We start from the raw sequence: 20433 nt of genomic DNA, 5'->3' as shown, positions 1-20433 counted from the left end.
CGGACTCTACTGCCCTCTAGTGGAAAGACAGAAAATACAGAACTATTGTGAAAAGCTTAAAACCTGTAAATGTGCATCATAAACAATCTGCGTTGCCAGTTTTCATTTAAACTAAACGGTTTTCTGAGACATTCCCAACATGCTCCCTCATTCATAAACCTAGATTTTAAACATTTTTGTAGATTTTGTTCTTATCTGTGAATGTTATGATGCATTGTTTCAAACTTTCCACATGCAGAAAGTGCAGTTCACTGAATTGTGGTGACGGTTTGATGCAGAACAGAAGCTTTAGACTTTTTGTAAATTTATTTTTAATGATCTGTAAATTTTCATAAAGAAAAATAAATTAACAAGCAAAAAAAAAACAGTCAAACAAGAGTTGGAGTAGAAAGAAAAGACCGTAACAAAAACATTCAGTATTGCCCCATCATTCATTATTCACAGGAGAAGGAAGGAATCACTTTATTTTGATCATGTATGAAGTTCTGATTATGGAAAACAACAAAATTAGCCCCTTTAGTTAATTTTTTGGCACAGACACAAACAGAATATCCAGTCATTTTATTTCTCGTCCATATTCAACTCCATCCCTGCATCGTCGCTCAGTGGAGTGTAAAAGTACGCAGCAGCGTCGTCGTCTCCGTAGATGATGGCGACAGTCTCACCGGCATCCGACACAGCTGCACTCGTCTGCAAATACGCCTGATGGAGAACCAGCAGAGAAAAACATAAAAACAGTTACTCTACTGCAGGAGCGTCAAACTCATTCTTATTTTGAGCTAAATTAAGATTATGAATGCTGGTTGTGCCAGAATGTATCGATAAAACCCGTCAATCGGTTAAAATACTAACAAATATCCTAATCTGCATTAGATAAGTGCTTCTTAAAGTTTAATAATATTGAACGACTTTTCACATTGGTCAGTACCTCCAAGATTTTGTGATTGTTTTTCTGATTTTTTGCAACTGATTTAGTTGTGCTAATTTAAAAACATCTGCACTTATGTATGAACCTAAGTGTGACTATAAATTAACAACAAGTTAGGCTGAGGCAACAGTCATAAAAGTAAGAAATGCTGCCACCTGCAGGTGGGACCTAGCATTACATAAATGGGGGGAAATTAAACAAAATTCACATTTTCCACGTTTTTGTACTTCCATTTAAGTCTTCACTGCTTCTAAAAACAGCCTTCAAAGTCCATTAAATAAAAATAGACCTTAAGAAAACACTGCCACAATAAAACTTTGTTTTTTTGGCAAGAAGTGGATGTTTTTTGGTATCTGGAAAATGAGCCCTTTCTAAAAACCTCCTGGAATGTAACCTCACAAATCAGCAGGCACTACCCGTTACCTAGCAACCCTTGCAAAGCCCAGCTCGTTACTTAGCAACCCAAGCTGAGTTCCAGCACGTTTGGACAAAACTTACAAAGTATTTTTGGTCTAGTTTCTAGTGCAAATATCTTATTACACTTGAAATAAGAGAAAAGTAACATACAAGTAACTTTTCAGCAAAATTTAGGGTCGTTTTTTAGCTCAATAATTTCTTACTACTGATGAAAATATTGTAATTTCATTAGCAGATTATTTCACTTGTTACTTGTGAAAAATGTCTTGTTTAAAATGAAACAATCTACAAGTGGAACTAGCACTTCCTATCTATATTAATGGATTATTGACTTAAAACAAGCTCCAATGTCTTGCTAAAAAGTTACTTTAATTGATTTTTTTGTCTTTTTTAAAAAGTGTATTACAATATTTACAATGGAAACTAAACAAAAAATACTCAGTAAGATTGTGTGTTTTTGCAGTGTATACACTGTACAATGGCTGCTGGAAAAGACAAGTGTTTTATTGTCCAGACACACTTACTGCATTCTTATGGACTGAATAATGTTGCATCTGTTTGCATAAAAGTGTAAACGTTGAGTTGGGGAGGGGGCCAGCAGCAGCTTATTTCGATTTAAAGTGACAAGACGCCCTAAAACAGCTCAAAATAGGCAGAACTGACTAAAATCTCAATATCTAAGAAAGATTTTTTAGCAAAATATGTAATGAAAAGGTTTTGTATAGGCCATAGACCTAACCTAACCTGTTCAAGGAAGCATAACAGGCGAAAAACTGGAGGGACTAATTGATGTAACTTGGCTTACGGAGTCCAGAGGACCACATTAAATAGCTATCGTGGGCCAGATTTGGCCCCTGAGCCCTGTGTTTGACACGGTCTCTATACTGGCAGCAGCTAGGAGTGAGATGTTTGAATAAATACCCTCTCCAGCAGCTGCAGCCGCTCCTCGTTGAGCATGTTGCTCTGCCTCAGCTGGCTCACGGTGTTCTCCAGCCCCAGCAGCTTCTCCAGGTGCCGGCGGTGCCGCTGCTGCAGCACCTTCACCTTCTTCTGCAGCTCGGCCACGATCGCCTCCAGCTGCTCCTTACTCAAGCTGTTCTTGTGGTAGCTGCTCAAGTCACAAAGGCACACAAAACGTGAAAACCGTGATAACGCATGAGGCTGTTTAAAACGGCTGTTTTTATGCTTCCAAGGAACCGTCTAATAATGTCAACCGAAAAAAAACAGACGATGTTTTGTTTCAAAGCTGTTCAAGGAAGCACAACATGTCACCTTTAAAAAGTCTGACCTGCTGATTCCAATTTTGGCCGATACCGATCTTTTGACAGTGGCTGATTTTCAGACGTTTGTGGATTCAGAAAAGATTGACGGATAAGATCGATTTCTCATGCAAGTATTGGCTGATTGCCTAAAACTAAGGAAATCAGGGCCAATTTATCCAGGAACCTCTAGCATGTGTGAACACAAATTAGCTGCCAGTTAAAAAAGCCATGATGAATGTGCAGCAGGGTTGTAATAGTTTGGAGTTTTTCATCATGTTTCAGTTTTATTTCATTTACTTTTTGCCCAATTCTTTTAGTTTTTAGCGTTTTGCTAGTTTTAATTAGTTAAATGTTTATTAGCTCTATAAAAAATAAAGTAAAAGTTTTCATTTAAAATTTCGCAAAAAATGTTTAGCTAATTTTTTTAGCAACAAATGTGCTAAAAATGTGTTTGCTAATATTAGTTTGCTAAAACTAATGAACAAAAACACTTTTAATTGGCCAATTTATTAGTTCATTTTGTTTAGTTGATATTAGATATTTAAACAGTTTTAGTTTGTGTAAAAGACAAAAACATAAAAAAAAAAAAAACATTTTTTAATTACATTTTCTGCAAATTTTTCTTTTTAGCAACAATTTAGTTTGATAAAATTAGTTTTGCAAACAATTTTGTAGCTAAAAACTAATTGGGAAAGAAACTAATTAGTTTTTAGTGTTTTCTAGTTTATTAGTTAAATGTTTAGTTTTGATTTAGTTTTTATTAGAATAAAAATTTATTTTAGGAAAAACTAAAAACATTTAGTTCTTATAGACACAAAAAGCTTTTGTAAAAAAAAAGATTAACTTTTTACACATTTTTTGGGGGGTAAAGTAAAACCGTTTTTGCTAATTTACTTTAACCAAAAAATTTGCTTTTTTTCAGCAAAATGAGTTTTCTAAAATTAGTTTAGCAAACAAATTTATAGCTAATTAGTTTGCTAAAAACAAATTAGCAAACAAACTAATTAGTTTTTAGTGTGTTTGATACTTTTTATTAGTTAAATGTTTAGTTTAGTAGCTTTTATTATAGCAGCAGTTTAGTTTTTCCATATTTTGTTTAATTTTTAGGTGCAGAATTCAAAACGGTCAAAGTATCGTATTGTGATTGTTGATGGTAAGGTAAACAGATGGTGTCTGTCCTCACCAGTGCTCCTCCAGCTGCTGGTCGTCCCTCTCCAGCTCCTCTGTGTCCGTCATGGCGTCCCCGTCCTCTGCTTCGTCCAGCCGCTCCAGCGTGAGGACAAGCGATGGCGGCGGCGGCGTTGAGACGTGTTTGGACACGATGGGCAGAGTGGATGAGATGGGCTTGGAGCTCAGAGCCGGCGACAGCACCGTGTCGGGGTGGGAGGCGACCCGGGTCGACGTCCCGCTGGGGAGAACGTTCGGTACCGTCTCAAAGTAAGCCACCACTTCCTGCGGGACGTCTTCGCCGGCGAAGGACGCGAGGTCCGGATCGGGCGCCGCCTCGTTGAGGACCAGCATGGCGCCCTGGCTTAAGATGGCAGCCGTGATTCCGTTCACCAGCTCCACCTGGCCGTCCTCTGCGGCGCCGTCTGACATCATCAGCAGCTCCGCAGCACCTGCATCGCTCATCAGGCCGTCGGCTGTCTGGTAGAGAGTCAGTGGGAAGTTCAAACCCGATCTGACTCCATCGGCCGGGTCCACTCCTAGAGAACCCACGCTCGACTCCATCGGACCGGTTTCTCCGTGCGGCGACGCGGCGACGGCGAGCTCAAGCAGACGGACCGTCCGGTCGTCTGCTGTCCCGTCGGCCGACAGGCGCTTCGGCTTCCTCTCGTTGTCGTCTGACGCTTTCCGTTTCTGAAGGCGAAAAATAAACTCCGTCAGTTTAATTTAACCTATTTGATTTGAGCAGAATAATCAAATACGCAGGAATTAGCACAAACAAAACAACTTAACAAAAATTCACCGGGCAGAAAACAGTTCTATTAAAAGGAGAAAAAAAAACAAAAGAAAACATTTAAACAAGAAATAACAGAACGAAACAGGATAAAACCAGAATTCAAGACCCTCTGATATAAGCACCGGAAGAGGTTGTTGCATTAAAGTTTACATACTTTAAGCTTCCTTTTTAACAAGTCATCATAAATCTATGGAACATAAAAACTGTTTTTTTTGCTTCAAACTTATTCTCAGATAATGATATTTCAGCTGCCTACAATGAAAAAAAAGAAATCTTGAGCATTCTTGTTCAGTTTTAGAGCAAATATCTTGAAATAAAACTAAACTAAATTATCAGTAACTTTTCAGCAAAATATAGGAGCTTGTTTTCAGTCAATAATTTCTGAATATTGTTGAATTATTTCACTTTTATCATGATAAAAATGTTTTTCATAAGTTTATCTGCCGATGGAACAAATGTTTTTTATCAATCTTAAGAAATTATTTACTTAAAACAAGCTACTATGTGTTGCTGAGACATAGTACTCTTAATGGCTACAAACAGATGCACAACTATACAGCCATGCAGCTTTGAAAAGCAGAAGTGGAGCCTCCTGCACAACCAGCAAGAATGCAGCGAGTGGTTTCTGAATGGAAAGTCAACAACAAAACACTTGGTGGATAAAACCAGATGGACAATAGTCCTCGTCTTCTAATAATAAAGTGGGCGGAGCTCCGCTTGGGTTGCTAGGTAACGAGGGAAGTGCCCACAGATTGTTGTCCAAACACCAAAAAACATTGACTTGTCTTTTTTTTTTAAGTGCTTGTTTTTAGAAGTGGCATAAACCCAAATGGAAGAACGAAAATGTGAAGAAAGTGAATCTAATTGATGAAGGGTTTTATTTCCGTTACCTCGGTATCCGGGAAGACCGTCGGCACGGCGTCGGCGTCCAGGTAGCGGATCCCCCAGCGCACCTTGAAGCACGACGGGGCGAAATGTTCGTGGCAGATGTACTGGTGTCGGGAAGGAGTCCAGTTCTCCCGGCCCATGTTCCTCACCCACCGCTGCAGCCGCGCCGGGTCCTGGAGCGGGAACCTGGGGAAACACGGCTCAGGTTTACAGAAAACCTCACAGCGGTTCATGGAAGCAGAAAGAATCAGAGCTAATAACAAAACAAACAGAGTCATCAAGTTTTCGCTTGTGCTCTCGGTTTCTATAAGCTGTAATTTGATCCGACTACTTTCTCTGCTCAAGGTTGCTGTGCTGATTAAAACAACTTCTGCCGAAAACAGAAGTCAGCAGAAGACTAATTATGTTTTAATGACAGAAAGAGGAAAATATGAAGCAGGCATTTATTATATCTAGCGAGGTTTTATGGATGAGCCTGTCACAATAATCAATTAATCAACAAATCACATGATAATCATAAAAAATCATTTAAATTTAATATTTTTTAAAGGGCAATTTTGTTTGCAGAGACTTAAACTGCAACATTTTATGTGAGTTTTTGTTTTCATGTTTAAGTCTTTGAAGAACTTTTGGATTTTAATGTCTGATTGCTGCTATATATATAAATGCTTTTTACTTATTTTACATTCTTGTTTATGGTTTTAGTTGCACATGGTTTTTATTAATGTTTTTGGTAGTTGTGTTTTATTTTTGGATATTTAAAATATCTTGTTAAGATAAATGTCCTCTACAAAATTAATGTTAGATTATTTGAAAAGGATTTCAAAACAACAATATTGTCATTTATCGCATTACATTCTGGGACAATTTAGTTTTTAAGTTTGTTATTGTGAAAAGGCTTCTGTGTGAAGCAACAGCAAATTTAAACAACCTTCAGGCCACAACATTTATTAAATTAAAAATGCAAAAAATTAGTTTGCAATATTTTTAGTTTTAGCTGCTCAACAATAAACTAATTTTTTCCAAATTCTGCATGGTCCAAAACATAAAAGGTTGCCTTATTAAAAGACAAACAAACAATAATTTGGATCATCAGTTGTTTTCCATTTTGTTGGCCAAAGTTTTATCATTTTTGACTTGTTTTCTGAGGCCGAACAAAACCATTTCAAGTACCATAAACGGCCCCCGAACCACACTTTGAGCACCCTCGTTTTAATGTCTTGAGATTGGATTTGATAATTTTACAAACCCAGCAAAATGAAGGTGCTTAAGTAGAGATACAAATTTAATTTTTCACAATTAAATTTAAAGGCAAACATTAACAATATTTAAACAACGATATAATCACTTCATAATCTCAGAATATCCTGGTTTTAATATTAGTTGTGGAAAATAATACTTTATAACTGTTAATATCCAAGTTTTTACATTATAAATACATGAAATTAAAGGTTATTCTGGGGGATGTATTTTACAACTCTGTGGCCATTTAAAAAAAAATAAATTTATCTACAAAAATCTATTATTTCTAAACACAAAAGCCTACAAGTGTGTAATAGATCCTCATTGCTTAGTTGTAGCACGTTCCCTGTTATAGATCAGATCATTTTCTCAAGGCAGAAGTTGTTTTTTCAGTTACATTATTTCATAAAGGACAGGGTTTATTTCTGTCCAGCATCCAGCATGGGTAAAAATTGTGATGTCTTCGCTAAATGTAAGTGTAGACGCCATCTCTACCGGTGAACTTGAATCAACCGTTTTCGAAGGTTAAAAACGAGAAAACAAACGACGCTTACTGACTTGTAAAAGCTCTTCCTCTCGCTGCTGTTCCCGGAGTCGCTCCTGCACTTCGGAACCGAGCAGTACTTCGGCATCGCTCCCGGGATTCTTCTCCTCCTACCCAGCCGGATTCATGACAAGGTGAAACCAAAGTCCTTCCTATAGTGATACGTCCGCTGTAACTCGTGTCGCGCGTATCGTCAACTCACGGCGCTCGACTGACGAACGACAGATCAGCTGCTTTACAAAACGGGACACGTCAAATACCTGCGACCTGTCACGTTGCGAGACGCTCCGCTCGACTCTGATTGGTTCCTCCGCGACCGGTGACGTCACGAAGGTTCGAAAATGTCGGTTCGTAAACAAGACGAAGCGGCGCTCGTTTACATGTAGTGAAATCGGTTCAAAACGCTCTAATGGATTTCAAACCTCGATTGAATAAGCTGTTATCTGCTTTAAAATGAATAGAGACAAAATTCTAAAAACAACAAACACTGTTTAGTGTCATTTTAACAGCAAAGCTTTTAAAATAAGCACCTCGTTCAAATGTTTTAATCTTGTCTAACAGAAAATTTTGAAAACGGCTAAAACGAAAGTGTATTGAGACATTAGTTTGAGATGCTAACAGACATAGATAGTAACTAGTTACAGTTACTTGAGTAACTTTCTTGGGGGAAATCGCTTACTTTTATTTAACCGTTTATGTTGAAGTGAGACCTCTTGTTCATTCACAAGCTTTGATCTAATGTCATTTTCTATATCGCGCCATTTGAAGGAATAAATATATCATCACTTTACCTTATGCTAGCATAATTACTTGTAGCATTTTTGTCTGATGAAAACTCTTAAATGTTAAATTAAAATTCTTCTGTTTGGTTATTCTGTTACTTGAGAAAACATGTGTTTTGCTTTCTTGAGCAAAATCTGTAGATATTCTAACCATCTCTGGACAGAATATGTAAACAAAAACATACAGGTTTTGAACCTAAATCTGATAGTATATTTGATTTCTAAAGTGGTGTTTTGTAGATAAGGTATTTAATAAAAGATTTAAATATCTAATCTTTAAAGGGGCAGTATCATGTATTTTCCAGGCCTATCGTGCAATTTTACAACAATCAAGTAACTGTGTAAATGCCTACAAAATATATGTAAAATGCTTTACATATCAAATATGACTTAAAAGAAATTTGACATTTTAATTTAACGCCTTGAAATTGGGCCTCTGTCTCTTTAAAAACTCCTGCTCTTCCTGAAACTCTGCCTTCAGGGAGTCATCACAACGTGGCTCCTCCATTAACCCTTTAAAAATATATTTTTTTTTACCAGCATTTCACAAAGAAGTAGCTCCTACAATGAGCTCAGCTGATATGCTGTTCCACCAGGTGTTTGCTAATTGCTGCTGGCTAGTGTGAGCAGTTGAGGAGGGAGGAGCCGTTTCTTGAAGGCGGAGCTAGGCCCACCAAGGCGTTTTGCACAGCTGCCATGGCGATTAAAGGATTTCTCAGACATGCCTGATACACTCCAGGTATGCTTTTGACGAGGGAATAACATTATAACATTACTTAAAGCTAAAAAAAAGTCGATTTTACATGAAACTGCCCCTTTAATAAACCAAATCAGCTGTTGATAAAGCAGTTTGCAGGTTCTTTCAGTTGTTTTTCCCAAATATTTACAGTCAGTTTCATCTTAAGCTCATTGTGAATCTAATGCCAGACTTTGATTATGTCTTCCTGTCAAAATGACACCAAGCCATCAGGAAACACAACGTTTTAAACAACATGTGTAAATATCTTTTTTCATCCATCCACTGTACCTGGTTTTCCTTGTGTTGTTGCTGAACCTGCTCCACTCTGCAGCCCTACAAACATTTCAAACACGGAAAACGAGCATCCTATAAACAAAAACACCAGTTTGTTTCTAAAATCACTGGACTGTCTTTTTTTTTTTTAATTCAATAATTTTCTCCAAACATTACACAGAATCTTTAAATGATACAGTATATATACATACACTAAAGTGTATTCATTTATCTAAAAAGTTCAGGGCCGTTAGACAGTATAGCTGTGCGTTTCACGACAGGATTGTATTCTGGATGTTTTTGTGTAATGCAGAAATTCACACATGGGATAATAAGCCTGAATATGAATTGAAGACTAGAGTGCCAACAGTGTTCGCTAGCTAGCTAGTTGGATGAGCGGACTGTGCAGGAGCTGCCGAGTCTGTGGCACGACAACGACGAAGGATGAAAACATGGAGCGGCGGTACCTTCCCCAACAGGAAGCAATGCAGAAGTGCAAAATAAACTGTACCAGCAAAATACATCACTAATGGCAAACAGCACCTTTAAAAGTGTACCCAGAGTGGGTTTTTTTTTTTTTTAGATCACAAAGAGTTCGATTTTGTATTCTTGAAATAAAAGTCGAACATACCGTAAGTTGGTTTGAGAAACACTGACAGACATGCGGCTCCATAAACCGTTTTGCAAACTGCTTAACTGTGAATGCAGGCCAACGTGGGGATGCTAATATCCAGAGTCACAAGTTCCTCTTGCTAAAACTGAACAATCATTTTCATTACGTATCTTTGGTACAAACCAGCTAATTCGAGCCATCTGCTGAGAGAATCAGGAGTTTTAAAAACCACAGGTCTTCACTGCAAAAATGCTAAATCTTACCAAGTCTTTTTCATCTACTCTAGTGCAAATATCTTAGTACCCTAGAAATAAGAAAACTAATTTACAAGTAACTCTTAGATATAGAAGCTTGTTTTAGGAAAATAATTCCTTTATCAATGAAAAATACTAGTTCCATTTTCAGATACTTTACATATAACAAGATATTTTTACTGTGATAAAAGTGAAATAATCTGCTGTGAAATTGGTACTTTTAATCTAAATTAAGGAATTATTTACTTAAAAAAAGCTTCTATATCTTATCAAAAGATAATTTTGCAAGTTAGTTTAGTCTTAATTCAACTGTAATAAGATATTTTCACTTGAAACTAGACAAAAATACTTGGTAATATTTGGTGTTTTTGCAGTGTTGGTTTCGTAACTCAGTAATGGCACGCATGAAGCAGGCAAATGGACAACAGAAATTCTCCAGGAAAAAGAAAAAAAACAACGTGATGGAATAAAAAGGAAATCTGGACTGGGCTCGTCTAAGGTCGCTCTCTTCCCATCAGAACTACGCCTCGGTTTCTGCGCCACAACTAGCTGACGTTTGTGTGGGAGAGAAACCCCTTAGACTAAGCAGGAACGACGACATGACCAAGCCCCGGAGCGGCTGAGCTGGGAGGGAAGGGAGCGACTGCAGGTCATCGCCGCGCGGCCTCTACATCATCCCCAGCTGCATTAGCGTGTTGGCGTACGCCATCGGCTTGACATTCGGATGAGGCTGTGGAGGCAGAGAATCAGAAAGGTAAATCCTGCGGAAAGTTCTGACAACAAGAAGAATTGATGATTGTATTGTAGAAAACATAACAGTCAGAGAATATACTGACCACAGCAGTGAACTGGTGAAATTCAGGTTTGAGGTCTGATCCCCTGAGGTGGATGTATGCGCCTTTGTTTCCCATCTGATCACTGTTGGAAAGCAGGGAAACAGACAAATGAAGCAAGCAGCAGTGTTTATTCCAGGGTTGGCCAAACTTTTTGTCACACCTCAAGTCAAAATGACCAAAAAAAAAGTTTTTACCATCTCAACAATAACCTAAACATGCTATACTTAAATAAACAAATAAAGAAGTGAGATTTGAAAAGGATGTGTAAATTATTCTAGATTCAAAACTTAAAAAGTGTTCTGCAGATCTGCACTTATTAAAAATAATTTAGCTAATTTTCTATATATTATTTCTAGGATTATTTTGTGTTATTAAGCTTTTCTCGCATTATCAAACCCTCAAATATCTGCAGCTGCATGTCCAGTATGAAAGGCTAAATGTTCCATAACGTACCAGTAGTTGGGTGCTGAGAACACGGTGATGCACTTCCCTGAGTGAGTGACCTCATAACCCTCAGCTTTGACCTCATGACTTCGCACGATGTAGTCCAACTTGTTCTGGTCCAGGAAGTGCTGCGTCACATCGGGACCAAACTGACAGCTCACGCCTCGCTTGCTGATCGACCGGCCGTTCTGCTCCAGACACAGAGGACAACATAATAACTCGATAACAGTAGAGAAGGGAAGAGTCCATGTTAAGCAACGGAGACAAACTCACCTGAGGCTGTGGATCGGACCACAGAAGGTCGCACATCGGACCTGGTGAAAGGAGAGCAGAAGGTATGATAATTATGGCAGCGTTAGGGCAGTGGTAGACGGACAAAAAGACAAAAAGGAGGAGTTAATTTCTGCCAAAGGATTTTGAGATTGAGCTCAGAAATTTTCTAGAAAAAATCTTGGAAATTTCTGAGTTTGAACAATCAAAAATTTGGGAGAAAAGCTCAGAAAATTTTAGATCAATCTTAAAAATGACTAAGTTTCAAAAGTCAAAAATTTGCAAGAAGAAACAGAAATTTTTAGATTCATCACAGAAATTTTCTAGAAAAAAATGGGAAATTTCTGCGTTTGAAAAGTAGAAAATATGCAAGAAAAAACTCTGAATTTTGTACTCCATCTACAATGGCTCTGATACGCCGTCGTAGATAACTTTCTGAGGTGTTTTGTTTTAGACGTTTTATAATGAATGTTGGAGTTTAGCCGAACCCGAGTCTGGAGGCTGTCTGTTCCTATCAATCTTCCTGAGATCCTCCAATGTGACACCGTCTTCGCTGAAAAGTCCTCCATGCATGACCTGAGACACAGAGCAACATTATCAAAACATTAGCAGTTATTAGGGTTTTTTTTATTAATATATTGGGACCTAAAAGCTGACGATGTCTTCACATGAACACTGTTTAAAATGTGTTCTTTTAAACTACTGTTAAAATTCTGAATTAATAGGAGATTGATTTAAAGTTCAGCTGTTTCACTGAATATTTAAAATTAAATTACACATTATTATCTAAATTAGAGGCACACCAATTGCAGTTTTCTTGCTGATTTTATGCAACAAACTAAAAAGAAAGTGTTTTTGCTTGTTTCCTATAATTAATGTGGCGTTAAAATATACCAGGCTGCCCAGTTTGGACAGAAGGATGCAGTAGAGAATAGTTATTATCAATTGTCTGCAAGTTGCGGCTACTGTATTCAATTCAGTTAATTTATATTGCATTAATTTAGAAAAAAAAATTTATAATTTCAATTCAGTCATAAATACATTCCAACTGATCCTAGTTATCAAACATAAGCATTAAGTTGTTTATTTAAATTAGTTTAAAAATTATTCCAACCCTGCGAGTTTTAAAAGCAAAGTGTCAGAGTTATTTTAAAGTTATTTTCGCATCAGATCCTCCAGTATCTGTTTTTAAACACCTAGAATATTTTGATTTCATCACCAGACAACAGTTAAAGGATGAGAATAGCAACAAATGATTAGGAGTTAGATTTAATTTCTGTTACTGACTGAGAAATGTATCTGGTTTGGCGACGTACGGCAAACTTTGACTACATCCCTGCAAAAACACAAAATCTTGTCAAGCATTTTTGGTCTGGTTTCTAGTGCAAATATCTTATTTCACCTGAAATAAGAGAAAACTAACTTACAAGCAACCTTTAAGAAATATATAGGAGCTTGTTTAAAGTAAATAATTCCTTTATATTGATGAAAAAGTTCCAGTTCCACTGGCAGATTATTTTACTTATAACAAGACATTTTTCCCATTTCAAGTTGCCAATGGAACTTGAAATGGGTTGCTAGGTTACGGGCTTGGCTTGGCTGGGGTTGCTAGGAAACAGCACAGCAGAATATTCTACCAGTAGAACTAGAACTAGAAACTCCACCAAAATACTTGGTAACATTTTGTGTGTTTTTTTTTTGTAGTGAGTTAACTTTTCTAAAATGAATAATAAGAAACAACTTAACACCAAAAAGCACTCTGAACCTCAGACACACTTAATTAAAACATAAAATAAGCCTAAATCAAACTGAATAATAATAATAATAATAATAATAATCCAGTGAAACTGAAACATTTATGACCACCTACCAGCACTTTGTTGTTGATGCACTGAGCAAGAGGAAGCCACTGGAAGACCTCACTGAACAGCTGGAACATCTGGGCTGTGTATTTGGCTTTGACCTCGCCTTCAAACCCGTACATCTGGTTCATGTTGTCCGTCTCGTGGTTCCCTGCAGGTACACACATCGGTTCATTTCCTGTTTTCACCTTAAACCAGTCTTTCTCAAGCTGAGAGAACCCTGCTCCCCCTAGTGGTCCGAAGGGTACTGCATGTAAACGACCGTTTAATTGCCGAGACGTGAGCTCAAAGTGCGACGCTACAAGTTAGCTTAGCTAAAAATAATAATGGATACGTGGCTTAAAACCGGGTGACTCTAAAGAAAAATTGAACATACCAGAGGAAAGAAAACAACGTCAGGACTATTTATATCAGAGGAAGCCGAGTCAGACCTACTGAGAGTATTGAGTCGTTCACAAGAGAGTCGATTCTTTTCAACGGCTCTATGTCGTGAACGGTTCCAGTCTCAGCTGGTGAGAACTGTTCTTTGTTTCTTACGATTTTGCTTGCTTATAATGCTCTGCTCACACTTCAACAGCTATTGTTATTTTTATTAACTAAAATACTTCAATTAAATTAATTAAATACGACAGATAAATACAATTGATACAAATGGGTGGATTATTTCATATTTAATAGTACAGAAGAGTATTTTTTGTTTCTGGCAGAGCAACTCGATTATATGTTACTTCTAATGTGCTTCTAAATTACAAATAGCCCTAAAATGTTATTAATGTTTTTAGGATCCACACTTTCAGAATCTGTAAACATCTTAAAATGCACCAAATGAACGTGTTCATTGCTTTGATGTGGCCAGTCAGAGCATTGATGAATAAAGAAAACAACAATAAGTGAGTTAAGAGGCTAATATTTTCATTTCAGGTTGTACATATTAACATGCTGTGTTATTGCAATTTCAAGTTAGGTGGTCTGTGATTGTTTGCTAAATGGGTTAAGTAGTTCTTAGTTTGAAAAAGTTTGAGAAATACTGCTTTAAACACTTGAATATTGGACGCAGCCATTAAAGCGGTTGAGTTGTTACTGCAGCTGCTGTCACCTCGGAGCAAGTGGAAGTGGTCTGGGTAGAGCAGCTTGAAGCCAAACAGGGTGAGAATGACCTCAACGGAGAAGGAGCCTCGGTCCACAAAGTCGCCATTGAAGAGCTGGAAGCTGTGGTTAAGGTCAGTGACGCACAACAACTGAGGCTCCTGACGCATTTTCGACTAAAATAGATCAAACCAGGAAAAACGACTGTACAGGGTATGAATAGAAAACATGACGTGTTTGTGGTTTTCTTTTTTTTAAAAAAAGGAAAGGATACGTAAGGGTTGGCCTCTGAGGGTAAACCGTTCAACTCAAAGATGTTGAGGAGGTCATAGTACTGACCGTGGGTGTCCCCACAAATCGTTAGTTTGTCTGTCTGTTGGTGGAAAAGCAAAATATTATGTAGACACCAAATAACACGCGACTAAGGAGGAGGATTAGGGTCACTACCAAAAAGAAGTTTGACTTTTTTCTCAGAATTATGTCTCAAATCTTAGAACTGTTACTTTCTTCTCAGAATTGTGACTTCAAACCTAGAATTCTCTCTTACTCCAAGATTAAAATCAGAATTTTAGGGGGGGAAAAAAAGAGTCTAAATTCTGATAAGAACATGTTGAAATTCTGAGATTCAAGTCAGAATTATGTGAATAAACTCAAGATTATGAGATTAATGTCAGAACTATAGGATTAAAGTTCAAATTCTGAGATTAAATTCAGAATTCTGGAAAAAAAGACAGAAATCTGAGGTTAAAGCCCAAATTCTGAGATTCAAGTCAGATTAAATTTAAAAATTTGAGAAAAAAGTCAGAATTCTGAGATTAAAGTAAATCTTTTTAGTGGCCCTAATCCTCTATGTTCCCTGTGAAGTTAAATCAGCCTAATCTTACCTCTTTTATTGTGATTTCAACCAGACTTGGTAGCTTTGAGAGAACGTCCTTTACTTGTATTAAAATCTGTAGGAATACAGTGAAGGTGAGTGGGATGAGTTAAATCCAGGCTGAGCGCTGTTTGGTATCAGTGAACGAGTGCGTTTACCTGATAAGCACATTTTCTATGCAGCTTCTTCTGATCTTTGAACCAATCCATCATGTCTTTCATGAACTGCAACGTCACCTTCCCATCTTCCAGTTTGGGCCCTACATAGTCGTCCTCGATGGCTGCAGGAGTAAAATCAGCTTTGACTGACTTGTTCATCATTTTAAATGTTGGATCCATTTCGCATTTCGGGACTGAAAACTTACTCATGCTTTCTATGTCCAGAGAGTCAACGACTGATTTCTTTTTGTCATCACTTGCGATGGCTCTCTCGAACGCCTTCTGCTTCACAATCTTGTTGCATTCTTGGTACTTCATTCTTGCATCCTTGTCATTCGGTCGAACCCTCACTACCTGTCATTAAAACAGGGAAATTATATCAAATATTTATCATTTTCCATTATTAACTTGCTTTAGGTTGACGGTTGCCTTCATATGCAATTCCATTCAATTCTCATCTCCCCTCAGAGCGCAGTTTTGGATTTCTCTCATTGATCTCAATTTCAGTTACAGTTAATTTAAAGGAACTGTGTTTTGGCTTTTTTGCAGTTCTCTGGAAGTTCAATCAATCAGTTAATCAAGTTTATTTCAGCAACAAAGCAGTTTTAAGTGCTTTACATCATAAAAACACAAGAATAATCAATCATAAAATCAAAACATTCAACAATTGTGACAATTATTACATTTTGACGAGTGCCATCATCAAAATCATCCATACACATCGAATAAGTTGGTAAATCTTTTATTTATTATGGTTCAAAAGCAACTCTAACCAGGTGGGTTTTCAGTCTGGATTTAAAGGAACTCAGTGTTCCAACTGTTTTGCAGTTTTCTAGGAGTTTGCTCCAGATTTGTGGTGCATAGAAGCTAAATGCTGCTTTTCCATGTTTGGTTCTGGTTCTGGATGCAGAGCAGACCTAGGACTAGAAGACCTGAGAGGTCTGGAAGGTTGATACAGCAACAGCAGATCTTTAATGCATTGTGATGCTAAACCGTTCAGTTCTTTATTAACTGGCAACAGTATTTTAAAGTCTATTCTCTGAGCTGTAGGGATTTCAGAAATGCACGGATGAGTTTTTCTAGATCTTACTCCTTTAATCCTAAAAGTCTTCTTCAGGTGACAGAAGGCTGACTTTGTAACTGTCTCTTTGTGTCTCTGAATGTTCAGGTCTGAGTCTAGCTGTAATAACTGAAGCTGTGCATTGGCATACATGATTGTCAACCATAAACTCATGAAGCACGTCAACAAGCCCAGCTCTGAGGGGCTCAAAGGTATAAAGCTTCGGGAGTGGTGTAGTCAAAGTCTGGATTTACATCCGATATAGATTCTGTGGTGTGGCCACAAACAGGCTGTTCAATGTGGCTGAATCAGAATAACTTTGCGAAGCAGAGTGGGTCAAAATTCCTCCACAGCAATGTAAAACTTTCATTAAAAAGTTTTTAATGAAAATTAAAACTTTCATTAAAATTTAGTTGGTTTGTTAAGTTTTTGTTTTAATAAATAAAATTAGTGTTAAAAAATTTATCTTTTATTTACTGAGGTCTTTGTATAAAATTTGTGTTTCAATCTATTACAGCAAACCTGAACCTATCACTGAAAGCAAAATAAGATCCTAATAGTGAGTAAAATACATATCCTATAGATTTAAAGATATGCCTGCCACAATAAGCAATAAATCAATTAATGGCAAGATAAATTAAAACAAACTCAAACATTTTTATTTGCATTATTCATCATTTTTCTCTTTCTCTACAAAAACCTGATGATAAAAGTCTTCAACCTGGTGTTTTCGTCTCAACTAATTTTGTTTTTTCAGTTGTTTTATTTATTTATTTTCAATATTTAAAACGTCTTGCAGTTCCAGTGTTAAATGTTTGCTAGAATTTGAAGTTTATTGAACTACGAAAACATGTTCTTGCATTATTATGGCATTATTACCATTATATTACTTGAAAATGGCCTCAAAGCAAAAATATTATTGACTGTTCTATCGCAACAATAATATTTCTGGGACAATTTATCGTCAGTCGAAATCTGTTATCGTGTACAAACCTTAGCCCTGCTGGAATAAATCAATTACATTGATTTATTTACATTGATAAAGTAAAACAAGTTCAATAATTTCCATTTGCATTATTTATTGCTTTTCTCTTTTTCTGCCAAAAGGACAAAAGTCTTCAGTGTTTATCCCTTTTGTTGAAAACCAACTTTGACTTCATAATTCCTTCTATTTGCTGTTCTGTTTCTTTATTTTGGATATTTTAAATGTCTCCGGTGTTAAATGTTCATTAGGAGATAATATTTACTGATATTTGAGAATGTGTTCTTGCATTATTCCATTACGTTATTGAAATGGTCTCAAAACAACAATATTATCATTTCTCACAATAACGTCTGGGACCCTAACATAATAATAATGTTTAGTTTCTTACCGTTTCGTAGTCCTTAAGTGCAGCTTTGAATTTGCCCAGCGCCATGTTGGAGGTGGCGCGGCGGTAATATCCCTTTATGTAGTTCTTGTCCACCTCCAGGGCCTTCGTAGCGTCTGCCAGGGCGTAGCCATAACACTCCGTACGCAGGTACGCCAAGCTGCGGTTGCTGTAGTAGATGGCGTTGGATGGATTGAGCTCCAGGGCCTCTGAGTAGTACTTGATAGCATTTTCATAGTCTTTATCTGGGAAAAACAGGAATCGTAATGTTGGTTAGATAAACAACGAGAGGAAAAATTTCGTTCATGATAAACACAGGGCTCCAATATTAGCTTCAAAACAGAATGAAATTGTGATGGGATCTCTTAAAAGTCTGATGTAAATGTAGTAGTGGGTTGTTTTCAAGGAATACATAACAAATATGCCAGCAATGCAATATCAGTGTGTGATTGTTTGCAATGAAATAATTGCAGAGATGGGTTAGTAACTAGCTACATTTACTCAACTGCATTAACTTCAGTAACTTTTTTGAAAAAAAATTACTTCTAGGAGTATTTTTTACCACTCTGTACTTTTTACTTTTACTTGAGTAAAACTTCTGGATTCTCTACCCACTGAACAGCGTTTTTATGTGTGTTAGGGTGATCTTTTGAGTTAAAGTTACTCTGGAGGTTGATTAAGTTAAAAACAAAAACACTCAAGCTGGTGATGAGGAATTATAATCAGTCCAAAGTCAAATGAAAGACTTTAAACATGAAGAATTACTGTTCTAAATCATGATATAAACTGGTAGAAAGCAGCAGAAAACATAGCACATAGATTTTTTTACCCAAGTAAAATGTATTCCTCTAATAAAATGCTCAAGTATTTTGTAAAAAAACAAAAAAGGTGACTCATAACTTAAGTAGGTCATGTGCAATGTACTTTTCCAAATGAAATAATTTTTCTTTTGCACAACACTTATGAAACTATATTCTGTAGTAGATTTTATATATGTGTGTGTGTGTTATAACAGGATAAAGTACTTTTTATGACAATATATAAACTGTATCTTATTGACTTTCACGTGGCTGAGCAGATAGAAAATAGCATAAACTTTAATATTAATTGTATGCTTTTGTCTGGTTCAAACATATTTGTTTTTCATTCAGAGAAGTTACTCACAGTGGCTAAAGTGTTTAGAAATTTTACTAAAGTAAGAGTAGCGATACAATGTTACTGAAGTAAAACATGGTAGTAAATCCACTCATATTAGTACTTTTTTATTCAGGTAAATGTCACTAATTATTACCCAACTATGTTTTTAAGTAAAGTTGTAGAAAAGTGTCAGCAGTTCAAGGATTAAGTGTAGGACTTTGACTTGTTTTGTTAGTCAAAGAAGTCACTTTATAAGCAAGTTAAAGAGCAAAAACCAACTCTGATAATCAGGAAATCAGAAATCTATGACTTAGAAGCAATGTCCAAACTGACATTTTCTCTACTACAGTGTATTAATGACAAATTAGCCTAATTAAAGCTTACATTTTAAGACAATAACAATGCTTCATTGACAAGAGAGTACTGGCAAGAAGTTAGGAAGGCTCGGCAATCCCCCGCTTTATAAACACGTTACCAGAACATTCTAGCAGTTCTACCTTTTTGTCTCCCTGTATACGCAACTGAACCCCGCAACGCTGCCTCCATTCACTGCTCCAAACCCCAAGTCCGAGGCGAGCATCACTTCCCTTCAGGTTCTAAATCTGACCCGGTTGCGGCGTGTTTCACCAGAACACGCTGACAGCTACGGAGCTAACGGCTAACCGCTGTTCGAATGAATGGAGTTTAAAGTGAGCGTTAGCTCTGCGTAACATCTGAATCCTGCTGCGATTGAGGGGAAATGACGTAAAATTAGAGCAGAAAAATAAATAATTGTGACGTGGTAGTCGGTGGGAATCTCCTGTAATAAATCCCAGACTTGACAGGTCCTGTGATTTACCTTTGAAGAACTTATTTGCCTTCTCCTTGAGTAGCTCTGCTTCATTTGTTACCTCCGCCATCTTCTTCTCACTGCCGTATTCCGATGGTCGCAAAGGTCGTAAACGAAGGCGTTTGTTTCTATTTTTTTCCCGTGTGATCTAAACTTTCTCAGCTGTAAAAAAAGAAAGTTATAAAATGTGGGCAGGACACTTTTATTAATACAAACGTGTATATGGAAAAGCTACGTAAATAAAACAAATTCAACTGTAAATAAAAGATACTGTTGGTTACAGAAGGCTACAATCACCGAATAAAAAGTAACAAACACCTTTTTGCCCCACTTAAATAAGACCAAACTTCTGTTTTAGGTCAGTTGGAATTAACAAAATGATTTCTATTTGCTAAATGACAGAAATAGTATGTAATGAATGTCTTCAAAATCATAAGTAAACATTAATTTTCTAACCGCTGCCCAAATAGCTCAAAAACCACCACTGGATGATAAATTGATGACAAACTTCTGACAGAAACTGTAAATATTAAGGTCGAAACAGAACACAAATCTTCATAGCACATTATTATACAAAAAAAAAACTACAACAGGAGAAATCT

The 20433-nt window shown here is 36.9% G+C and overlaps 2 protein-coding genes across 2 annotated transcripts; both read right to left on the bottom strand.

The window, feature by feature from the left end:
• Positions 1 to 287: 287 nt before the first annotated feature.
• LOC116707506 (THAP domain-containing protein 5-like) lies at positions 288 to 7498 on the bottom strand. The gene is made up of 5 exons (XM_032544880.1): positions 7259 to 7498; positions 5461 to 5644; positions 3791 to 4467; positions 2267 to 2453; positions 288 to 702 (listed from the first exon to the last, which is right to left on the bottom strand). The coding sequence occupies exons 1-5, from the start codon at positions 7330 to 7332 to the stop codon at positions 562 to 564; spliced, it is 1263 nt and encodes a 420-aa protein (XP_032400771.1). The 5' UTR covers positions 7333 to 7498; the 3' UTR covers positions 288 to 561.
• A 1665-nt stretch (positions 7499 to 9163) lies between these two features.
• ppp5c (protein phosphatase 5, catalytic subunit) lies at positions 9164 to 19961 on the bottom strand. Its single transcript, XM_032544845.1, has 13 exons — positions 19841 to 19961; positions 17869 to 18110; positions 15642 to 15789; positions 15436 to 15557; positions 15288 to 15353; positions 14678 to 14776; positions 14414 to 14519; positions 13326 to 13468; positions 11944 to 12031; positions 11459 to 11499; positions 11195 to 11373; positions 10742 to 10823; positions 9164 to 10635 (listed from the first exon to the last, which is right to left on the bottom strand). The coding sequence occupies exons 1-13, from the start codon at positions 19899 to 19901 to the stop codon at positions 10573 to 10575; spliced, it is 1440 nt and encodes a 479-aa protein (XP_032400736.1). The 5' UTR covers positions 19902 to 19961; the 3' UTR covers positions 9164 to 10572.
• Between the last annotated feature and the right edge of the window lie 472 nt (positions 19962 to 20433).

The sequence above is a fragment of the Xiphophorus hellerii genome, chromosome 18, assembly GCF_003331165.1.
Source record: "Xiphophorus hellerii strain 12219 chromosome 18, Xiphophorus_hellerii-4.1, whole genome shotgun sequence".
Lineage (NCBI taxonomy): Eukaryota > Metazoa > Chordata > Actinopteri > Cyprinodontiformes > Poeciliidae > Xiphophorus > Xiphophorus hellerii.
This window is presented reverse-complemented; position numbering and strand designations above follow the sequence as displayed.

Coding starts and splice junctions, on each gene's coding strand:
- LOC116707506 (XM_032544880.1), bottom strand. CDS start 7,332: ATGCCGAAGTACTGCTCGGTTCCGAAGTGCAGGAGCGACTCCGGGAAC. Junction 5,645..7,258: donor GAGAGGAAGAGCTTTTACAA/GTCAGTAAGCGT, acceptor GTGTTTCCCCAG/GTTCCCGCTCCAGGACCCGG. Junction 4,468..5,460: donor CGGTCTTCCCGGATACCGAG/GTAACGGAAATA, acceptor TTTCGCCTTCAG/AAACGGAAAGCGTCAGACGA.
- ppp5c (XM_032544845.1), bottom strand. CDS start 19,901: ATGGCGGAGGTAACAAATGAAGCAGAGCTACTCAAGGAGAAGGCAAAT. Junction 14,520..14,677: donor CCTCAGAGGCCAACCCTTAC/GTATCCTTTCCT, acceptor CACAGCTTCCAG/CTCTTCAATGGCGACTTTGT. Junction 12,032..13,325: donor GCATCAACAACAAAGTGCTG/GTAGGTGGTCAT, acceptor TCTGTGTCTCAG/GTCATGCATGGAGGACTTTT.